The 23,544-nt window shown below is 41.2% G+C and overlaps 1 protein-coding gene across 1 annotated transcript; it reads right to left on the bottom strand.

Annotated features, from left to right (window-relative positions):
- Positions 1-4,697: 4,697 nt before the first annotated feature.
- LOC124259356 (ZP domain-containing protein-like) lies at positions 4,698-22,769 on the bottom strand. Its single transcript, XM_046693480.1, has 7 exons — positions 22,661-22,769; positions 22,198-22,265; positions 10,631-11,654; positions 8,702-9,037; positions 8,095-8,322; positions 6,922-7,199; positions 4,698-5,371 (listed from the first exon to the last, which is right to left on the bottom strand). The coding sequence occupies exons 4-7, from the start codon at positions 9,031-9,033 to the stop codon at positions 5,220-5,222; spliced, it is 990 nt and encodes a 329-aa protein (XP_046549436.1). The 5' UTR covers positions 9,034-9,037; positions 10,631-11,654; positions 22,198-22,265; positions 22,661-22,769; the 3' UTR covers positions 4,698-5,219.
- Positions 22,770-23,544: the final 775 nt, after the last annotated feature.

Genomic DNA, 23,544 nt, shown 5'->3' with positions numbered 1-23,544 from the left:
CTCACGAGAGGAGCCTGTATAAGACACACAGTTTTAAACGGGCATTATCTGCTTCCGCACAAGATACTGCATGCGTTTTAGTTTTCATTATTTAATAAAACCATTTGATCGAATAGTAAAAATTAGGCTAATTTACCAAATGAATGTGCCTTGGGGCATTGAGCAAACGACTTAATTTTTCGGGACATAAGTTTAACAGTTAAGTCATATCAGAGTACACATCTGTAAATTGGACTGGGTTGTTCAGATAAAATGCATGACCACGAGAGCTCATAAGCTTAGTTAACTAATGTATTTATTTTTTTGCAAGAAAAGGATAATGAAAAAATGTACGCCAAAATAATCCACAATCGATATATCAGCCAGATAAACGTTTCTAGCATCCAGCGCACTATTCTGTGACATACCACTTAAAACATGGGAATCCAAAATGGCGTTAACACCCGAATAATTAAAATCAAGAAAACCAACTAGGGTGGTTATGTTGTTTTTCCTCACGTTCATACCACAGGCCCACACTGCGGGTCAGAAAATCGATAAACTAAGCCCTGGTTTACTATCCAGCCCCCTACTATATAACATGACCCGCAGTGGGGGCCTGTGGTTCATACGCAGGCGCGCATACCAAGAAGAATGTGTAAATAAGTATGTTAACGCAGCTTTTACTAATATTCCAGCAATATCAAGGCGGAGGTCACCAGGAATTGGCATCGCAAATTTTACCTGTGTGGGGAATCGAACCCCATCTTCGGCGTGACGAGCGAACGTTTTAACCACTAGGCTATGATGCGAATGTTGTTCAGGGTCGCCTCACGTCACGTCATAAATTTTAAACCGCCATATAGAACTGAATATTGCTGAGTGCGGCGTATTTACACTGGTTGTGAAGTCATGTTTCTGTTGGACAACGTATCAAAATTGCAATATTTGCGTTTTCGGATACACATATCGAACTGTGCTAAAATAAGTATAAAACAAATGTTAAACCATTAATGTTATTTCTTTCTTTGTATTCTCGCAACATCATATGCCAATTTGGTGAAACCCGTCAGCACCCGCATGGTGTTGACAAAGATTCATAGTCTGGTTTTAAACGATGGTAGAATTAATTAGTTCAGTTGTATATACGTTAAAGAATGATGATGATGCACGGAAATTAAAATTGTACTATGTTGCACCTGAGTACCGTATTTAGTATGAGCAGGGATCTTACTTTTTTTACGCTTAGACCTAGGAGGCCATATTATAAAATAGTCCATCTCGTCATACACGACATTCACCGTTAAAACGTCGTCCATGCCTCTGGAGATGCGGCATGTTTATCATCTTGGCACGACACCTGTCGGACCAGGGATGCAAATGTGGGAAGCGTCTGTAAAATGAACTAGTTATAAGGCGTCATTATTGGAAAATGGGCCTTATTCATTTATTAACGAATCAAATGTGACGAGACGGGACATCTCAGTTTGGTGTGTTTTAGGATATTTAGGATTTGTGTCCCGTTGCACAAAACAACCTTAGTACAGATTGTTTTCTACAACGGGACAGAGGTCATTATTAGAGGTTAAGGGGCCAAGCGGACTAGTCATGGAAGACGATGTGTAGGTTTGAGTCCCTCTGGCGTACTAGGAATCCTTGAACACGGTTTCGAATCCCGGTTCGTCAAGTTTATTTTTCATTGTCACCGCTATAATTACCGGATTTCGTTTGTTTCACCAAAGACTCAACCCAATACACAGAGAAATAGAGATTATCTTTTTACGACGATCTAAAAAGAGCGAACATTTACTTACAGTGCTACACGCCGTCCCTATATCGCAAGTAACCACAACGTACACGCTCACAAGGAAGCATTACAGGTGTCCTTCCAGATATTGACCCACCGCAGGTGAGCTACGCCCTAACGCCAACTCTTGCATCAAATATGGGTGCAGTGGGATAGTGTAGTGGTTAAAGTGTTCGCTCGTCGTGCCGAAAATCCGGTTCGAATCCCCACATGGGTACAATGTGTGAAGCCCATTTCTGGTGTCCCCCGCCGTGATGTTGCTGGAATATTGCTAAAAGCGGCGTAAAACCAAACTCAGTCAGTCAAATATGGGTGCAGTGGGATAGTGTAGTGGTTAAAGTGTTCGCTCGTCGTGCCGAAAACCCGGTTCGATTCCCACATGAGTACAATGCGTGAAGCCCATTTCTAGTGTCCCTTGCTGTGACATTGTTGTCATATTTCTGAAAGCTTCGTAAAACCATACTCACTGCTACTCAGTCATTCATAAAACAGGTATAATTACAATTGACATTTTCAGTGTGAAACGATTGTAGATAATAGATAGTAATTCAAATATTTTTTATCATTTGTAACTGACACATATATCGAAATGTCAGAAACAAATGGCTGTAAATTTATTCTTAACTGTCGGAAATCGGATTTGACCAACATTTACATACGCTACGAAAACACCCAAAGGTCAAATAGACAGGTATCAAATACTTCACTATAACCAGTTATTGTTAGTTTCAGCCTCCGTGAAATATGGGGACCCGTGAAGATCCGGGTTGGATTTGATCTTCAGCAACCCATGCTTGTCGTAAAGGGGGACTAACAGGATCAGGTGGCCAGGCTCGCTGACTTGGTTGACATGTCATCGTATCCCAATTGCGAAGATTGATCCTCATACTGTAGATCACTGGATTGTCTGGTCCAGATTATTTACAGACCGCCGCCATAAAGCTGGAATATTGCTGAGTGCGGCGTTAAACATCAAACCAACCAAACATGGGTGTATAGTCATTTGCCCGACAGTATATTCCCTTAACTAGTTCGAACTAGGTGATGCACTAACAATGATGGGTACAGTCAGGAACTGATACCGTTTCATCCCAGGACTCTTCCGGTGGATGCTGTACTACAAGGGGCAGTCAAGTACGACCACTTCACCTCCGCGAGAGTGATGGGACTATGACATCGCGAATGGCTCGGGAATGTCCGAATACTACCATACATTATATATCTACTTACATTTAGTGAGTCTCCTGCAATTTGGTATGAAAACAAATTCTTCGTGAATGTAACATATTTGATCATCTGATACAGGTTAGATTGCTATTGACACTAGCATTAATCCATATAGATTTATTCTTTCTCTGAATTATTTAATCACTTGCTTGTCTCGTGTATAATAACTTACAATAACTGTATATAAATTATTTTCAAAATATTTATTTAAGCTCAGCTTTATTTTTAAAATATATTTACATTTCTGTCTAGAGGTGTTATTCACGATTAAAATATTTTAGAAATTGTAATTGAAAGTATAATAAGAATGATCTTTAAGTTTTTAATATCATGTGAGGAAGTTATTCAAAATGTTTCAAGTTAGAAGGATAGATAAATAGAACGGCAAGTTAACTGAGAACATCCAAGCCAGTTTGGGCTGTCCATGAGAATTAATGATGATCGGCCGCCCTTACATGAATCTGTGACGATTCGTGCTTCTCTGTCATGGTGCATGAATCGACTGTTACTCACTAACCGACCGCCTCCGTGGTGTAGTGGTTAGAGCGTCCGCCCGGAGAGCGGAAGGTCGCGGGTTCGATCCCCGACCGCGTCATACCAAAAGACGTTAAAATATGGTACTTGTTGGTCCCTGCCTGCTCGGCATTAATGCGTACAACAAGAACTGGTCGGCTCGGAGTCAGTATAATGTGTCTGAGTGGGGTATTCATGCTTCACTGCGGCATGGCATTTCAGTGGGCTAGCGCTATAAAACCAGCTTCAGTCTGGGCTAGTACAAGCAGCCGCACATACACATACACACGCATGCACGTCGTCATATGAGCGAAATATTCTCAAGCACGACGTAAAACCCAATTTCACCTCACCTCACTCACTAACCACACTTGTGATGTGTGCAAGAGGTCAACGCATTTTCCGATAGGGCAGGAGGGTGGGCCGAATGGTTAAAGCGTTCACACGTCAAGCCGAAGACCTGGGTTCGATTCCAAACATAAAACACGTGAAGCCTATATCTGGTGTACCCCGCCGTGATGTTGATGAAATTTTTGTCAAAAGTGGCTTGAAACCTTTTTCACTCTCTCTTCTTGCCGAAGACGATTACAGTCATTCGTGACCCATGTCTCGCTTCCGTAGTATTGTGAGCCTACACTGTTCTACTGTTTATTTTGAAGATGAGGCGAGGCAACATTAAAAAGGGTTTAACGTGTGTTCACGTGTGTGCGTGCGTGCGTGTGTGATGTTACTAGTCCGGGCCTATACAGGTTTATAGTGCTAGCCCACTGAGAGACCATGCCACAGAATCACATAGATTGACCACTCATACACATAATACTGACACCCAGCCAACCAGTCCTGCTTTTATCCCGTAACGTCGAGCGCTAGGCACGGCAACAAGTAACCAACTTAAATAGGTAGGCTAAATGGGGATCGAAGCACCTGACACTGTATCAGCCAGACCAGGTACGGCGCATCTAGTGGGAGATACTACACATATATCATACTCAACTGGTTTAATACAGAGCTGAGAGACAAAGCCTGAAAGGCCTAGTTCGTTGTTCATGCTATTGACCACTAGCCCCTACTCCAATATCTACATCACGCCATGATATAGCTTGACTCCTACTGTGTGCGTTGAAGAACTTAAACTAATTCATAACTGGAAACAGAAAAAGCAAACATCATGTCTTGAGAATGCTGTTTATTAAATGATAAAACAAAACGCTGCTCGCAAACAATACATAAAATCAGAGAGAAAACAAAGAGAAAACATCCAACTAAAGTAAATTACTAACAAAATTTTGCATGACATTCGTTTATAGATTAAGTTTTTAATAATAGATTACCACAAATATTTCAAGCTAATAATCGAACACAAAACGAAAATCGGTCTAAGACATTTAATAATAATTATCAGTTTGATTCGGTTTATAGCAGTTTACAAAAACATCTAAAATCAAAACTGAAGCCGAAAGGGCAATCTTACAAATATGATTGCAAAAAATAGTCGCTAAATGGCTGAAATAATGCCGAATCGACGAAAATGGTAACTCACTAATTGCAAAATTTAATATAAGATATTCATAAAATATGCGGTAAAAACGATAAATCAGTATTTCGATAAAGAAATTATAAAGAGTTTTCGGGTTAATATATTTTAATTGGGATATAAGCGAGAAAGCAAAATATTTGAAAAAAAAGAAAACTTCTACGAAGTGACATCCATGGGTAGGCTCCTGTAGGCTCTTAGGGCAGCGGCGCTTCTTCTCCAAGCGACGATGGCTGCCATGGCAACTACAGTAGCTGCGACGGCGACTGACATGGTGACGGCTACAACGATGCTGCTGTATCCAGTCGTACCTAGTGGGATACAATAGACAAAGAAGGTGATGATGAATCTTGTGTTTAAAATCCCGTTGAGTATTGAAGATAACTGCATTGATTCTTGGGTACTTGTTTGTACATGTGACACTGGGATTCGAACTCAGCAACATTCCAGCTACACGGTTTCTAAATAATCTGTACCTGGCAATCCAGTTGGGATACGACAAGTGTCAATCAAGTCAGCGAGTCTGACCACCCGATCCCGTTCGTCGCCTCTAATTGCGACAAGCATGGGTTGCTGAAGATCAATATTCTAACATGAACCTTCGTGCGGACACGAGCAATTATGTGGACAAGCTATTGCACCAATGTGGATTTCGAACCCACGACCATTGATCTTGAACAGAGCATTGTAGAGCCTTAGATACAGGGTCCTACCCGAGAACACTGGCTGTAATAGGTTGTGTGTTGTAGAGCCTTAGATACAGGGTCCTACCCGAGAAAACTGGCTGTAATAGGTTGTGTGTTGTAGAGCCTTAGATACAGGGTCCTACCCGAGAACACCGGCTGTAATAGGTTGTTTGTTGTAGAGCCTTAGATACACAGAGAACACTGGCCTAGGTTGTTTGTAGTTGTAGAGCCTTAGATACAGGGTCCTACCCGAGAACACTGGCTGTAATAGGTTGTGTGTTGTAGAGCCTTAGATACAGGGTCCTACCCGAGAACACCGGCTGTAATAGGTTGTGTGTTGTAGGGCCTCAGATACAGGGTCCTACCCGAGAACAACAGTTGTTTGTTGTTGGGCCTGGCTGTAATAGGTTGTTTGTTGTAGGGCCTCAGATACAGGGTCCTACCTGAGAACACTGGCTGTAATAGGTTGTTTGTTGTTGGGCCTTAGATACAGGGTCCTACCCGAGAACACTGGCTGTAATAGGTTGTTTGTTGTTGGGCCTTAGATACAGGGTCCTACCCGAGGACACTGGCTGTAATAGGTTGTTTGTTGTAGGGCCTTAGATACAGGGTCCTACCTGAGAACACTAGCTGTAATAGGTTGTTGTTTGTTGTAGGGCCTACAGGGTCCTGGTACCCGAGAACACTAGATACAGGGTCCTACCCGAGAACACTGGCTGTAATAGGTTGTTTGTTGTTGTTTAACGCCACACTCAGCAATATTCCAGCAACATGGTGGCGGTATGTTAATAATCGAGTCTGGACCAGACAGTCCAGAGATCAACAACATGAGCATCGATCTACGCAAATGGGATACGATGACATGTGTCAACCAAGTCAGCGAGTCTAACCAACCGATCCCATTAGTCGCCTCTTACGGCAAACACGGGTTCCTGAAGACCAAATTTAACCCGGATCTTCACGGGTGGATCTGCATTATGACCAGACAAGCAAACAGCATGTGCATCGATTTAAGCCATTCTGATACGATGAGGTATGTCAATGAGCCTGACCACTCGATCACGTTAGTCGCCTCTTACGACAAGCATGGGTTCCTGAAGACCAATTCAAACCCTGATCGTCAAGGGTCTTGCTGTAATATGTGAATATGGATGTCTCTCAAAACCTGTACTCACTTTCGTCAGTTTTCATGTAGAATGGACCAGAAGAAATTAAGTGGGTACTATCTTGTATCGCCGCCCTCTTCGCGCGATGACCTTGTGCGCATGACGACGAGCAGTTTCCTCTTGGGCAGGCGGAGACTTGGCAGTGTATGTACACCATGGGCACAGCTGGCAGGGAGGCGTCGGGTTTCTGCAGGGGGGCCCGCGTGAACTTGAACGCGAGGAAGCTGAACCGGAACTCGTTGATGTTCGGAGCGGTGAAGGTCCTGACGTCAGTCTGGGCGGGGCAGCTGGAAATGATTGATTATGTTTCAGTAAGAACGACAATACACATTGCCTCGTGTCCGAGTGAGTGAGTGAGTGAGTGAGTTTGGTCTCACACCGCTTTTAGCAATAGTCCAGCAATATCACCAGTAATGGGCTTGACACATTGTACCCATGTGGGGAATCGAACCCGGGTCTTCGGTGTGACGAGCCAACACTTTAACCACTAGGCTTCCCAACCACCACTTAAAATATAAGGCATCAACGCCAGAGAATAACTTGTCTCGATTATCCGACGAAACATTCCTTTGGACGAAAAGGGCGAAAGATGTGTTGAGTTGAATGTTACGTCGCATCGTCGTTATTTCAGCCGTATACAGCTACTAGACAAAGTTTGAACACATACACATTTTCAGTACAAAGTTTAAATGCGTTTCCTAAAATACATATTTATTCATCATTATTTACAAACAGGAAGTCATAGCACCAAATTATATAGACAAGCACTTCGTCATACACATTACATAGTTACAATTCATGATCGAGGGTCCCGATCCACGTAGCGTTCGTAACGTTACGACCTGTCGTAACTCTATAGTTTACCACAGGCTTACGAATGTCGTAGCGCTACGAACGCTTTGTGGATCGGGACTCAGGTCAATGTCGCTTGAGTAGTCCTCAATGAGATGCCCGCTCACGCTTGAAGAGATATCTTTCAGATTTATCGCTTCATAATGTGAATCCCTTGCATTTGAAAAGTCCACGTAGTCAAGCAGAATATGCTTGATTGTGAACACTTCATTGCAAGCGATACACTTAGGAGGTCTATCCCATCTGTTTTGAGCAGATAGTCATGATTAAACTGACTGTGACCAAACCGTAAGGTCAGAGATTGTGTTATCCGTACTTCTCTTGTCTTACCTTGACTTAATGAGCGGATAATAGAGCGGGTCGGTCGGAGAGGGCGTGGGCGTGGCAAAGCAGCTTGGGACATCGAGGCCGATGTCGCTGGTCTGTCGCTGATCCACTATCAGGTCGATGAAGATTTCGCTGTTGAGGACGACGCCCGACGGGACGTTGGTCTGGGCGATTTCCGTGTTGAACTGCTCATCTGAGAACTGTTTTATCTCGAAGTCCAGCATCCCATATCTACAAACATACCCACGATAGCCGTCACACCCAAGGTTTCGTTCTGTTTGTCAGTCAGTGCACGTTACACAACAAAAAATAAATGCACGAGCGCGCGTGTGTGTATTTATGAATTACATTTATTCGTTTGTCTGTATGAAATCCAACATCATGAACATTGATCTATGCAAAAGAGTAACAATGACATGTGTCAACCAAGTCAGCGAGCCTGACCACCCGATCCCGTTAGTCTCCTTTTACGGCAAGAATGTGTAATTATCAAGTTTTGAGGATTATTCTGACCACATGCATACTTGTTCTTTTATTCTTCAGAAATTACTGGATACTAAACAATCCTCCCTCTAGCGACAGAAGAGCTAATAGTAAAGTCAGCACTTACCGTTTTTCGTAAAAGTGTGCTGCTTTCATCAGCGGCCTATAGTTCAGGTCCACACTTGTGTGTCTTTTGTACACGCATTCCAGAGATACACGCTGGTCGTCTTTGCTGAGGCCGTAGTCGATGATGGTGGATGGGTTGCTTCCTTGGATGACGGTGGCGACCAGCTCGTTGTTGAACACGACGGTGTCGTTGCTGAAGCTGACTGTGGTGCCGCACTGGTTGAAGGAGATGCTGATGATGTAGTGGGTGCCGTTGGAGGGGATGACGCAAGTGGGGTCACGGAGGGTCACTTTGTGGGTGGGGAGTAAAGTCCGGGGGATGTGGATGTCCATGGTTCTGAAACAAAAATAATTTAACATTAATTACATTAATTATTTTTCCCATAACGTTCTGGAACAAACATTCAAAGTTTTAGATCAGGGAAGCTATTTTGACATTTAATGTAGTGGGAGAGTTCAAATGTTTATGTTGTTCCTACACTGTTTCAGCCATTTATCCACAAATATGTGGGAACCATGAATCAAGTTGTGAAATTATATCGCATTGAGGATGTCTAGTTGCTTTTATGTGCGTGAAAAGTCGGTTAGATTTATCAACGATCCTGGGAACGAAAAGAATCAACCTGACCAGGGTTTAAAGGGAACTTGAAAATACGTAGCATTGCCTAATTTATATGATCAGAATCCTACATAGGATAGCCTCTGTATGGTGCCCTGTCTATATGTGTAACATTTTCAAAGTTTTAGATATCGCTGCTTGACTATCCATGTCGATCCCCTCCGCGTGGCGTCTTCCCCAGGGACCCGTTCCACAAAGCGATCTTAGCGCTAAGGTGACCGCAACCTATAACATAGACTTACGACTGGCGTAGCGCTAAGTCTGCTTTGTACAACGGCACCCATGTCGATCCCCATGACTTGGCGTCTTCCCCAGGGACCCGTTCCACAAAGCAATCTTAGCGCTAAGGTAACCATAACACCTATACGTTAACATAGGCTAAGGATCATCCTGGGCCCCGTTCCATAAAGCGATCTTAGCACTAAGGTAATCATAACACCTATACGTTAACATAGGCTGAGGATCATCCTGGGCCCCGTTCCACAAAGCGATCTTAGCGCTAAGGTAATTAAAACGCCTATACGTTAACATAGGCTGAGGATCATCCTGGGCCCCGTTCCATAAAGCGATCTTAGCACTAAGGTAATCATAACACCTATACGTTAACATAGGCTGAGGATCATCCTGGGCCCCGTTCCACAAAGCGATCTTATCACTAAGGTAATTATAACGCCTATACGTTAACATAGGCTAAGGATCATCCTGGGCCCCGTTCCATAAAGCGATCTTAGCACTAAGGTAATCATAACACCTATACGTTAACATAGGCTGAGGATCATCCTGGGCCCCGTTCCACAAAGCGATCTTATCACTAAGGTAATTATAACGCCTATACGTTAACATAGGCTAAGGATCATCCTGGGCCCCGTTCCATAAAGCGATCTTAGCACTAAGGTAATCATAACACCTATACGTTAACATAGGCTGAGGATCATCCTGGGCCCCGTTCCACAAAGCGATCTTAGCGCTAAGGTAATTTAAACGCCTATACGTTAACATAGGCTGAGGATCATCCTGGGCCCCGTTCCATAAAGCGATCTTAGCACTAAGGTAATCATAACACCTATACGTTAACATAGGCTGAGGATCATCCTGGGCCCCGTTCCACAAAGCGATCTTATCACTAAGGTAATTATAACGCCTATACGTTAACATAGGCTAAGGATCATCCTGGGCCCCGTTCGATAAAGCGATCTTAGCACTAAGATGATCCTAACTCCCTACTTTAACATTGGTTCACTATGGTCGTAGCGCAAAAGGCGGTTTGTGGATCGGGGCCCCTAAATGCTTGTGTTAGTATCCTGTACTTACGCTGCTGTACATTCTATGTCCTTTCTCTCGACGGTGCCGGAGCTGGGAGCTGTGGGTCCAACTGTCGTGTTTATAGCTGTCAACACAGATAGGTCACAGGGCGCATGAGTATCAGTTAAAAAAATCTAGTTTATGTTTAATCCCATGAGATCAGATCACTGCAGTCCCTGAAATACAAAGACTTGTAAATTTTCCCCTAAAGTAAGATGAACCTCTTCTCTTGTGTTCGTAGTTCTCTTTTGTTTGTCTCATTTGCTTTTATTAGTTTTTTATTGACTTTTTATTTCTTTTTTTTGTCAGCTCTATTCATTCGGAAGTGAAACAGGGCGTCTTAGGCCATTATGATAAATGCAAGAAACATTCTAAGAGATCGGTGTGTTTCATTTCATTCGGAAAATTGGTTCAAAGTACAAATGGGAAAATTTACAAAATGTTCGCAAAGGTCCACGGGTCCGTCCATTGATGACTGCGGCATCCTGACAATTCCTCGTCTCTGCATCCTCCTTCGTCGACGACCTCAGCATCCGGCAACCTGTATGATGTCCCTACGTGAACGATGATGCTACGAAGGGTTAATCCCATGTCTCTTCTTCTCCAGGACATCGGTTCCCACCAGGTGGCGCACCTACGTTAGTTCCCTACATGGAGGATGTGTGAATGGAATGGGATGGGGGTGAGGATGAGAATGGGGTGATATACGTACCCTGATCGTACTTACGGTATACATCCTGAACAGGAACTGTACACTCTTACCAATCCCAGTACAGGGTGTCCCGGATGTCCTTCATTCAGAGTCATTACGATCCGTGGATCTTGGTCCATTCTGGTCCGACTTTGTCCATCCTGGTCCGTCCTGGTTCGTCCTGGCCCGTTTTGGTCCGTCCTGGCCCGTCCTAATTCACCCAAGGGATCAAGATCAGAAGTCCATTCCATGTATCCCAGGCGAACTCTGAAAATACATTAACTCACCAGTTCCGTCTATACCGTATAGGTCACGCTGTCTTTCTCTTGATGAGCCCGTCATCTGAAACAGAGTGAGTTGCGTTTAATTCTGCTTTGAAAGTATATCAAATATTGTTCTGCGTGCCCGCTTCATAGTGAAAGAAATTCGCATCCCGTAGACGTTAACTGCTTTCGTAAAGCAAAGAGCGGGCCTTGTTTCACAAAGGTGTCGTAGCGCTACGACTGTCGTACCTCCTATACTGTAACACACACATAATCAGAGCCACGATTTACAAAGCGGTCGTAACGCTACGATGGTCGTAAGTAAGAGTTGTGCTACGACTGATGAAACGTAACGATAGCTTTGTAAAACTGTGCCTAGGTCCCTGTATCAGCGGATCCTTCCAGCCAAGGGAGGTAACTCTAAACGTTGAATTGTGGATCTTTCGGTTAACTTTAATTTGCTGGAGGACTAACAATGAACTGCACCATTGCCTTTCTTATTAATATTGTGTGCTGCGTTTAAGTAGCATCTCTGTACTTTTAATATATTTGTATGGTTAACGTCTGAAAAATATGATGTACTAGGGCTGTGTAATGGTAAATATAGTGTATTGCAATATATTGCGATTCAGGTACCCGTATTGCGATATAGTGGGAACTTATGTCGTTTGACAGCGAGTGACATTATGTGTGCATGCCAATCCTACATTATAAGTCCCTAAATATATATGTAATGGTTCTGGTAACAACAATCTCACAATGAGGTTGCATAGTCAGGGATTCTATAGTATTAAACTGTGCCGTTTTGTCATTGAATAACGAAGGAAATAACTAGTTGTGAATGAAAGTCTGTGCAGATATCAATTTAAACCATAAAGATAATCACACAAGCTCCATATATACTGAACAGCAAAAAGAAACGCAAGTCTGGCTTTTTGTCAAGTTTGTGAATAGAAGACAACCAAAAGTATGTCTAATCATTTATTGTATAGAAAACACTGTCAATTTAACAACTAAAAGTTGCTGTTGACATTGAATTGCAATAAGTTCAAATTGATCACAGTCCGTCAAATGGAGATACCCCTGAACGCGAAAAGTGACAGTCTTTTTAGTAGCGCGTATAGCCACCTTGAGATTGCACACAGGCCGTGCAACGTGGTCTCATTGAGTTCACTAGAGTCTGAAAGAATGCCTGAGGCAACTGGTTCCGCTCAAACACCAATCTCTATTCCAACTGTGCAAGTGTGAGTGGCTGTCTACCTGCAGCAATCCTCCGTCCCAGAATGTTCAATGGGAGCCATATCCGAGGAAAGAGACGTTAATGTTGTTTTGAGCCAGATAATCCATCGGGTTCGGTTCCTTAGATGAGTGACCCGGATGAACCGATCTTGCGCATGAGTTGTCACTCGTTGCCGTCCGATACGAGGACGATCAGCAGCAACCCGCTTTGCTGATGATGTTGACCAAGTCGTGTAATGGTGGTAAGATGACAGCCCAATTGTCTAGCTACAGCGGTTGCAGAGCTACCTCCGTGTAACTTTCCAATGGCCATTCCCCTCTGCTCAGTCGTTAGTCTAGGCCTCGTTTGTGTGGCGTGTACACCTCCTAGCGTCAATACTGAACTGTTTTTTTGACACAAACCTTTATAAAGGATACCTCAGAGTAAAATGCATGCTTTTCATCCATAACCGTCGATGCACGAGCTAAAATTATGGTTTTGCTGCACTGTTGGTGTGTTTGTGCGAATGGTTCATTTGGACGTCAAATTGCATGACATCATCTCATCTGGGATCATTACGTCACTTTACCATGAACGTTCCATAAACTTGAACGCTTGCCTTCATGAGATATCATTTTGTCGAAACTTGCGTTTCTTTTGTTGTTCAGTATTATGTTCTTTACCCAATATACCGGTTATCAGAAAAAACTATTGGAATACGTATCGTTTGAAAAGGGTATTTCGATATACCGGTTATACCGTGCAGTCCCATTTGTGAGAACTCCCAGTTGTGAGACTCCCAGTTATGAGACAGTGGAGTAGGTAATTAACAACGACAACACACCATACTCCCCCTGTCTGATAGAATGGATTCACCCTAGCTAGTTACTAATTTGCTATGTAACTGAATCTTGTGGAGGTAACTTAATGAAACTTTATAAGATAAATTGATTAACACACTCAGGTAAATGTCTTTAATAATTAAACACTTTGTGTAGGTAACTTCGTGATCAAAGAGAAATTAATTTACCTACTCATATTTACTCCATCTCCGAAACTACAAGCCATAGTTTAAGAAATAACTCTGAAATAACTCTGAAATTTACAGTCGAAATGCCCCTTATGCCAAACCCTTTCTACCCGACACAATAAATTTATGGAATGCCCTACAAAATTCCAAAGAGTCATGCAGTCTAAAAGAATTTTGAAACCTAATTTCAAAAATCGAAAACAAGATTTGTATTGATCTTTATTATGGCTCTTGTTTTTGTCAAATCGTTCATTGCTGCTTCAGGCTCGGATCTAGCGACCCAAACGCCGATATATTTATGCAATAGTCAATATCGATGACGTCACATCCTCCATTTCATTTTATAGTTTATGTTGCATGGGAGCGGTGTTAACATAAGCAGTAATACTTCACCAATCCCAATTCATTTTCATAAATAATAATAAAATATGTTTAAACAAAAATGACTTTCAAACTTCATAATAGTCAATAAATATGTGTTATGATAATTACATATTCTTCTGAATAAATAAAATATTCAATGAACTATTTCTTCTGTGTAAATATAATCTTTGATAATCTATTTCATTAGTCAACTCATCAATGAACTATGGCTCCTGTGGGTACTGGGCTGGGCTGATCCCACTTTGATTGTAGGGATGTGGAAACACCACCTATGTGCACTGAACCATTAATTAATGTGTCTCACAACTGGGAGTTCTCACAAATGGGAGGAAACCACGAGGGGAAAGCTTGGCAGTTTATGTGTATTATGTGCAATATTGCCTGTCTTACAGGCAACATGAGAACCAAATACACAACCAGGCATCATGTATCGACAGTCATTAAACTGACTAGGCATTGTCTGTTGATGAAAATGGACAAAATTAGCGCTGTCATCAAGTATTTCAGGCAACCGTGGAGTCAACCTAAGGGATGATGCGCCTTCCTGTCTGTCACTGTTAAGGGAGGCATCAGGGTACAAGAGGGGAAGGAAGAGTATCGAAGGTCAGGGAGACACTGCTCCCACTAATTAAGTACATGATGACCTTATGCTTGTTTATTTGTTTGTTGTTTAACGCCACACTCAGCAATATTACAGCTATGTGGCGAGGGTCTGTAAATAATCGAGTCTGGAGCTGACAACCCAGTGATCAACATCATGAATATCGATCTACGCAATTGGGATACGATGACATGTGTCAACCAAGTCAGCGAGCCTGACCACCCGATCCCGTTAGTCGCCTTTTACGACAAGCATGGGTTGCTGAAGATCAATTCCAACGCGGATCTTCACGAGTTTGATGATGTACGTTATGGATGATGGACGGCTCAGCTCAAGCCACACAGACAGTGCAACAGTCATGTCTCACGACGGAGTCGACGACAGTCGGAGGGATGAACAGGGCATGACAAAGACGTAGCTATCATTACGAAAAAAAGCCCGGGCTTAAACGTGATTTTTGCAATATATATATATATATATATATATATATATTTGTATAATTCTTGCTAAAATAGCTACAAACACGACGTTATCAGAACATTTTTAAAAATTCTATCTGAATTAATGGTGGACTACATAATAACGATTTCATAATATCGATAAGATAACAACATTTTGAAGCTATTGAAATCATGAAACGTCAAACCATAACACTTCAGGTCTCATAAGAAATGAAAGTTTGGCAAGCCCTCAATGAGTGTGCGAAATAGCCACTGGTCTGCTAGCCCGTGGCTAGTAAAAATCAAGTCGGGCCAGTAAATCAACACAGTCACTGGCCCGTCTGGCTAGTGAATTTTCATGGTCGCATTTTGTAAATGTAGCACTCCATCCGACTTGTTAAGTTATAATACATTTTTAAATCATGCAAGGTTATGAATCTAGTCTTCATTTATAAATATATTTCCAATAAACACGCAGGACGAGTAACAACAGTGGACCATCGGGATTTGACTTCATCCTTCTGGTGTCCCCGGCTTGATATGTTAACAAGATGACCTTATACGTTTACATGTAAATATATACATCAATCCCTCAATAGTGAGTGAGTGAGTGTAGTAAACAGTATGTGCCTGGGGAGAGACAGTACATTTGTAACGGCTTGTGAATAGAAAAACCAGAATATGTGAACAAAACAATGTGTACAACAATGTGTGCACAAAACATTGGGTTTGACAGTGTGTCCAAAATTCCAATGACTAAGTGACCCTTGTCTCATTTCAAAGTTTGCCAGGATGGGTATAGAAAGACAAAGTGCAAACCTCCAGCAGCAAACTCCTGGGTCGTAGGCATGTTGGAGCTGATTATTTATTGGCCCAGAGACTTGCAGATTTTCAAAGTTCGAAATAAAGCTATTAGGCCATTTTTGTGAAATTTGTTAATCCTGTTGTTTTTCTTAGCTATGTATTTTTCGACAAATACAATATTCTGTATTATTTTCAGAAATCCTGACATTTGTAGCCATCTGTTGTTTATACTTGAGATATATATGAATCGTTTCCCAGCGAGAATAATGTTGTTAATAGAATTATAGCCAGTGTTAAGTCCCAACAGGATTGTGAAATCTGAGAGTACAATGTCAATGCTAAAAGTGTTTTTAATAAAAATCCTTAGTTCACTCCAGAACATCTGTGTGTGTTCACACGATACAAAAACATGGATAATATCCTCTGGTTCTGATTTGCAAAATGTACAAATATTTTTGTCAATCAATTTCATCTTCAACAATTCTTTTTTAGTATATATAATCTTGTGGATGAATCTAAATTGAAAATCCAATAATTTAACATCCCGAGTACACTTTCTATAGTTTGTAAAAACAATACTCCAAGGTAATGTAATCTGAGTCATACTGTCCCACTTGTTACACACATCAGGTAGCTCACATGTTTTAATCAATTTGTCATAGAACCTTCTACAACCTTTTGAAGGTATAATGAGTTCATACACTATGTCATTAATACCCAGATTTTGAGTCTTATTAATTGAATTATTGACAGTATGTCTCCATGAGACAGGAATATTTCTCAAACGTTTATTGTAGTCTAGAAATGTTCCTCTAACTGGATATCTGTTCTTGAACTCATTAAAAGAAAGTAGACTGACATTTTTACAGGGGTCTTTAACTTCAGTGATTCCATACTCAAACCAACTTTTAAGAAAAAAGGATAAATCAACAAACTGGTGATTAAACCAGAGGGGCTCAGAGAGTATTTTAGACAGATTATTCTCATCAGTTAAGAAAAGGCTTCTGTATCTCTTCCATGATAGAAGAACATCTTTCCAATATGGGTTGTCCACAGTGCAGAATTGATCAATGTTTGAGCCAATCTGAACAAGTTGACGAATAGGAACATTGCAAGGGTTATTAGCGTCATTGTTAAAATACCTCTTAATAGTGGCTAGTTTCAATGCAGCAATAAAGGATTTTAAATCAATCATCCTATTTCCTCCTTCCCTGTAATCCTTTTTCATATTCCTCCTCTTAATCTTATCAGGTTTACCACTCCAGATAAAAGTGAAAAACATTTTCTCAATATCATCCACGAAACATTTAGGAGGATTAGGGAGTGATGTAAAAATGTGTACTAAAGTAGATACAGCCAAGGTTTTAATTACAGTTATCTTCCCAGTAATAGTCAACTTCCTTTTTCGCCAATTCCAAAGAATGTTTGATATAACTTTTAGCCTTTTCCTGGTGTTGATAACCCACAGGTCATTCAAATCAGCATTTAAAACAATACCCAAAACCTCAAAGTTCCCTAAGTGCCAGTCCAGGCCATATTCACTACATATTATATCATTACTGTTAGCCATAGCTCCAATCCACAGGGCTTTTGTCTTGTCTATATTTATTTTTAATCCTGACATGCGATAGAAGAGAGAAAGACTATCCATAGCAGCCTTTAGGCTGACATCGGAGCCCTCCAGAAAGAGCTGGGTGTCGTCAGCTAGTGACCTAGCTTATATTCCTTGCTATTCAAGATAGTACCCTTAATACTTACATTTGCACGAATCATGATACCTAGGATCTCTGCTACAAACACAAATAGATATGGCGAGATGGGGTCCCCCTGCCTACAGCCTCTATTATTAGGAAAGAATTCGGATAGATGTCCATTTTGGATAATGCAGGAGGTAGCATTTTTCGCTAGTATAGATATCCATTTCAGCATGTATGGACCAAATCCAAATTTTTGTAAAACCTTGCTAACAAATGTTTTTGAAACTGTGTCAAATGCTTTTTCAAAATCAATTAATAGTAAAAGGCCATTCTTATTTTGTTTTCTAGTTTCAAACATGATATCATATCACTCTGTTGTCAACGATAACCAGGTTTTAACATAATATAAATATCCTATAATAATTATAAGAATAATAATAATAATAATAAGAAGAAGAATAATAATGATAATAATAATTAATTACTCAACATGTAGGTAACCCCTGAGCTTGTTCCTGGAGTCATGTACTCCCCGACTTTTGTACCTATACTTTCACACTCTGAAAATTTGTTGCCAATGTATAACCAGCTCCAAGTGCCTTACCTATGGAGTTTGCAACTGGAGTAGTGTACTCCCTGATTGTGTATACCTATATTATCACACTTCGAAATTAGTCAATCTTTGCTGCTGATGTATAACTAGCTCGAGCATGCCTGTAACCCACGGAGTCTGTTGCTGGAGTGGTGCACTCCCTGACTTTGTGTACCTATGTTTCCACACTTCGAAATTGGTAAATCTCTGTTGCTAATGTATAACTAGCTCTTACATGCCTGTAACCCATGAAGTTTGCTGCTGGAGTCGTGCACTCTCGGACTCTGTATACTAGTAACTATATGTTCTTACTTTGAAAATTTGTAACTCTTTGTTACCAAAATGTAACCAGCCCTAACATGGAGTTGTGTACTCCCTGTCTTTGTATACCTATCTGAAATGAATAAAAATATTTAAAAAGAAAAAGTGACCCTTGTCAATAAAGCAGTATGTGAGTGAGTGAGTATAGTTTTACGCCGCTTTTAGCAATATTCCAGCAATACCACGGCGGGGGACACCAGAAATGGGCTTCACACATCGTGTCCCATGTGGGGAATCGAACCTGGGTCTTCGGCGTGACGAGCGAACGCCTGAATCACTAGGCACACACACACACACACACACACACACACACACACACGAATCATCCTTGAATATCCGCCGAAACAGATTTCACCGGGCTGGGGTCGCGGGAAGGGCAAAACATCGGTGAAAAATATATGACCTGATCGCCACTTTGTGGTGATACAAAGTGAAAAGGGTATACATATCCTGCCCTGTAGATCGCACCCGCCACACACCTTATTTGCATAAATTAAGTAAACATTCCTGATATATTTGTTTCCGTAGGTGACACAACATTGTTCTAAGTTCTACCATTAACGTTCTTGGAAAGGACTTTACAGAGTGGACTAATATTTAGGCTCTCTGAATTGTCTGCTCCTCGCGCCCCGAGAGGTGGATCGATACCTAAACGATCAGTCGCTGATTTCATTGGTCCAGACTCGAACATCATCCACATTGGCATTTATTCTGCTTTCAGACGAGGAGGGGATCCTCAAAAACCTTTTGGAACATTCATTTTCTACCACGGGTACAAATATATCGTAGTTGCCTTACCTATCTCATTAGGTATGCAGAACACAGTAACAGAGGTTTTACGATGACTCGTGTGTGAATGACAGCTACCATAGGAATAGAAAACACTCCTAGGTGCTAATGACATATTGTGTTTGGTCTGGGGAGCGACGGTTATACGTCATACACAATCCTTTCATAAAAAACCGGCAATCCCAGGTATGTTCAGAAAAAGTTAATACAACGCTAAAGGCCATTTTTCACACAATTATGACAAACTGAAACGTGAACAGTAAGTATATTCGTAATGTAAGAGTTAATGTAGCCCTTACTTATGTACATAGATTCAAAGTCTATTGTATTACACTTATAACATGGCAAGTTTGGCACTCTCTGTATGGACATTAACTCATAATATACTTACATTCGAGCTAACTCTACAGAACAGTGATAAAAGTGTATCAGCAGCTATATTAATTGTTAAAAATTAAACTATTTACATATATTTTTGCATCATATTCGTAATGGCAGGAGACATAGGTGTAGATACAGCACAACCAGAAATTATTGAGAATTTAAGAAGGTAATTTTATATATATTTTTCACTCATTACTCACGTATTAAATGTGAATATTAGCAGAACATAACTCCAGATTCAAAGACAGGTGAACAGTTAGTATTTTGTCAAGTCACCATGGGCAGCAATGCAGGCTTCAATGCTGCGGGGCATACTACTGATCAAAGAAGTTAGAAAGTCGTGGTCCATGCTGTCCCAATATCGGACCACCTCTTCTTTCATTTCAGCAATATTTGTCAGATTTTTCTTATTGACACTTTCATAAGTCCCCAAACATTTTCTATTGGAATTAGGTCAGGGCTATAGCTTGGCCAATCTAATAATGTCATATTTTGGGTCCGAAAGCAGGCCTGTGAATGCTTTGAACGATGTTTTGGGTCGTTGTCCTGCTGGAAAATCCAAACATTTCCATAGAACACGTGAGCAGATGGAAGTAAATGTCCCTCGAGAATATCTGTGTACCGCTCACTGTTCATATTCCCTTCAAATACACAGAGGGGCGTTGCCCCTAACACAGATATGCCACCCCACACGTTAAATTTCGGACTGTACTTTGGGCGCTGATACAAAGGTTTTTCAGTTTGTTTGGTCCAGAATTTCAGTGTATTAGGAAACAGCCACACAGAACTTTCATCTGAGAAAATCACATTGTCCCAGTTAATATTTCTATGCTGTAAGTACCAGTTCAACCTTCGCTCCTTTTGTTCAGGTTTCATGATCGGTGATGGACTTCCTCGACTTTTCTGCCAACCCATTGCATGCAGCTCAGTTCTAATTGTCTCCTTACAGACAGCCACAGTTCCTCTATCAATCATATCCAGCCTTAAGTTTTCTAAACTCCTTCGTTTGTTTTTAGAAACAAGAATACCAAGCCGCCTCCTGTCACCGACAGTCAATTTTCTGGGCCTACCTGCGCCTCCCTGGTGCTCAATGCCATATCCGTTCGCAATATTTTTCAAAACACGATAAACAGTGGGCAAAGGGATGCCTGTTCTAACCCGGACCTTCACGGGTCCAATTCGACAAGAAAGCAGAGAAGCAGAGCCTAAATTACAATGTTAACTGTGATCAAGCGTACGGAAAGGGTTACATTTGGCTATCCTAAAGGTTCTATCCTAAACCAGTATTACATTGCAACTTACCGCGATTCTCCTTCTATTAACAGTTCATACAAAGATAAGCTGCTAAACCAACAATCATAAGCAGAGGGAATCTAGGATTCGAACCCATGGTCATAGGATCCTGGACCGTTCACGGTACCAAACTCTGCACCGTTAACTGCGGGACATGAATCGACAGCGTCACGCGTGTGCCACCACAGCATGCCTACGTTGCTTCACGACATAATCTTTACTTTCCTCACAAGCGACAATGCATTGGTATCTACATAGGAAAGAAATTGGGCAAATAGTGCTCTCGTGCTCTGCGGCAGGTACCCGATAAGGCTGTGCACATTTGTCAAGATAAACCGACACCCTGACAGGTTTATCTCGGAGGGTCTCTAACTAGAGCGCGAGTGTTGTAAGCTGCTATATATAAAACTGATTGTATAGTCCTATAGCATATGTTTGTTCTCTTCATCTCATTATTTCGTTTAAGTGTCATGAGAACATAAAGTAGTTTGTGGAAGGGTAGACAAAAGAAAAATTCGTTATACAATATCTACATATAAGGTAAGGTATATACACTAAAATAACCACTATGGGTACTGTACTTAAATATATATAATAAATGCAATATCACTCACGCGTCAATAAGACTTTCTTAAAATCGGATTTTGCGGGGTAATCTGTTATGAATATTTGTACGTGGTAACAAATTATGATTCTCTTTTCGTTCTTAATTAAATTGAATGATAACTAAAGTTTGTTTATATTTCCTTAGTGAAAGGTTACAGACTTCTTGATATGTATATTTATATATTAGCTTGCATTATTTTCAGTTTAATCCACTATATCACTTTCTATAATTAAATCATTATTAAAACGTTATTATTTTAATTATCATTAAACTAATTCATGTGGATTAATTATATTTTTTCAGAGAATTGCAGAAAAGAGAAATACTTGAAATAAATAATCAAGTACACAAATAAACAATATAATGATAATATATTTGGAAGATAGTACTTGAAGAAATTATTTGGAATGACTACTTAAGAATGCTATACTATTTACATATAGTTTAAGTCTTTCGCTTACCTTAGAGACGGGCATTCTGTTTATGCACAAAAGCATATCCCACAGGCAGCAGTTGACTTCGAGCTCATCTGCAAATCAAATGAAATCAAGTTACATTTGGTTGGTGATTTCCTTCCCAGATGCGCAAGGGCGAAAATAAAATAACGGTGCGGTTTGAGTAAACATGCCATTCGAACCTCTGCAGAATAAATGACAGACGCATATAGACAAAAGTGATGCACCTAGGCTGGGCGCATGGCCCGACAGCATCCATAAAATACCTACCACTTAAACAAAACCTCCCAAAATGGAAACGTAACCTTTCACAAATTATTCAATGAACAATTTGTGGAAGGAATTTAACAAATATACGCGTACGTTGACGAGAGACAACATTCCAAAGTCCAAGTAGGCGTAATGTAGGCGGTAATGGAGTAATTCAAAGATTATAATCCCATGCAGTTGACAAGCATGTGCGACTTACCGTTAGCTTTGAATGCGTTCGTGTTGCAGGGTAGAGAATGCTGGTCTCTCTCCAAGTTCGGTTGCGACACCGGCTATATAAACACGGTCACGTGACGAGGTCCCGGCTTTGCGGACGGATACAAAGACGATATATGTTCCGCAATTCGTCGTTTATAGGGCAGGCCTGAACTTGATAGATAACGCTCCGACACTTGTATTTCAACATCCTGCAGAGAATGTACAAGGGTCGCCTTTATCGTTTGACATTATTGTCGCTGAGATTAACCGCCTGTTATGAGCGTATTTTCATCGTATAAATGATTAATTCAAATAAATATGGATGACAAATAATAATCATATTGCTTTGTCGACTTCTGTGTTTGTATGTTGATTATTTCTTAAGAGTAAGTGAGTTTGTTTTAACGCCGCTTCGGACAATATTATATCATGTTTATAACATATTATAAACCGCCTCCGTGGTGTAGTGGTTAGAGCGTCCGCCCGGAGAGCGGAAGGTCGCGGGTTCGATCCCCGACCGCGTCATACCAAAAGACGTTAAAATATGGTACTTGTTGGTCCCTGCCTGGCGCTCGGCATTAATGGGTACAACAAGGACTGGTCGGCTCGGAGTCAGTATAATGTGTCTGAGTGGGGTATTCATGCTTCACTGCGGCATGGTATCTCAGTGGGCTAGCACTATAAAACCAGCTTCAGTCTGGGCTAGTACAAGCAGCCGCACATGCACATACACACGCATGCACGTCGTCATATGAGCGAAATATTCTCAAGCACGACGTTAAACCCAATTTCACCTCACCTCACCTATAACATATTATAACAGTTATATCATGGCGTGTCTGTCCGTTGTGGCAAGAAACCTCTAAAGACGCAATCAACTTTAGT

This window comes from Haliotis rubra, unplaced genomic scaffold, assembly GCF_003918875.1.
Source record: "Haliotis rubra isolate DU_JTF1 unplaced genomic scaffold, ASM391887v1 Scf72, whole genome shotgun sequence".
Classification (NCBI taxonomy): Eukaryota; Metazoa; Mollusca; class Gastropoda; order Lepetellida; family Haliotidae; genus Haliotis; species Haliotis rubra.
The sequence above is the reverse complement of the archived record's forward strand: the minus strand, read 5'-3'. Positions and strand labels throughout refer to the sequence as shown.

What these genes read in the sequence shown, in the direction of transcription:
- LOC124259356 (XM_046693480.1), bottom strand. Translation starts at nt 9,033, where the DNA reads ATGGACATCCACATCCCCCGGACTTTACTCCCCACCCACAAAGTGACC. An exon ending in GCACACTTTTACGAAAAACG is followed by an intron (nt 8,323 to 8,701) that starts GTAAGTGCTGAC and finishes GTATGTTTGTAG; the next exon opens with ATATGGGATGCTGGACTTCG. An exon ending in CTACATGAAAACTGACGAAA is followed by an intron (nt 5,372 to 6,921) that starts GTGAGTACAGGT and finishes GTATCCCACTAG; the next exon opens with GTACGACTGGATACAGCAGC.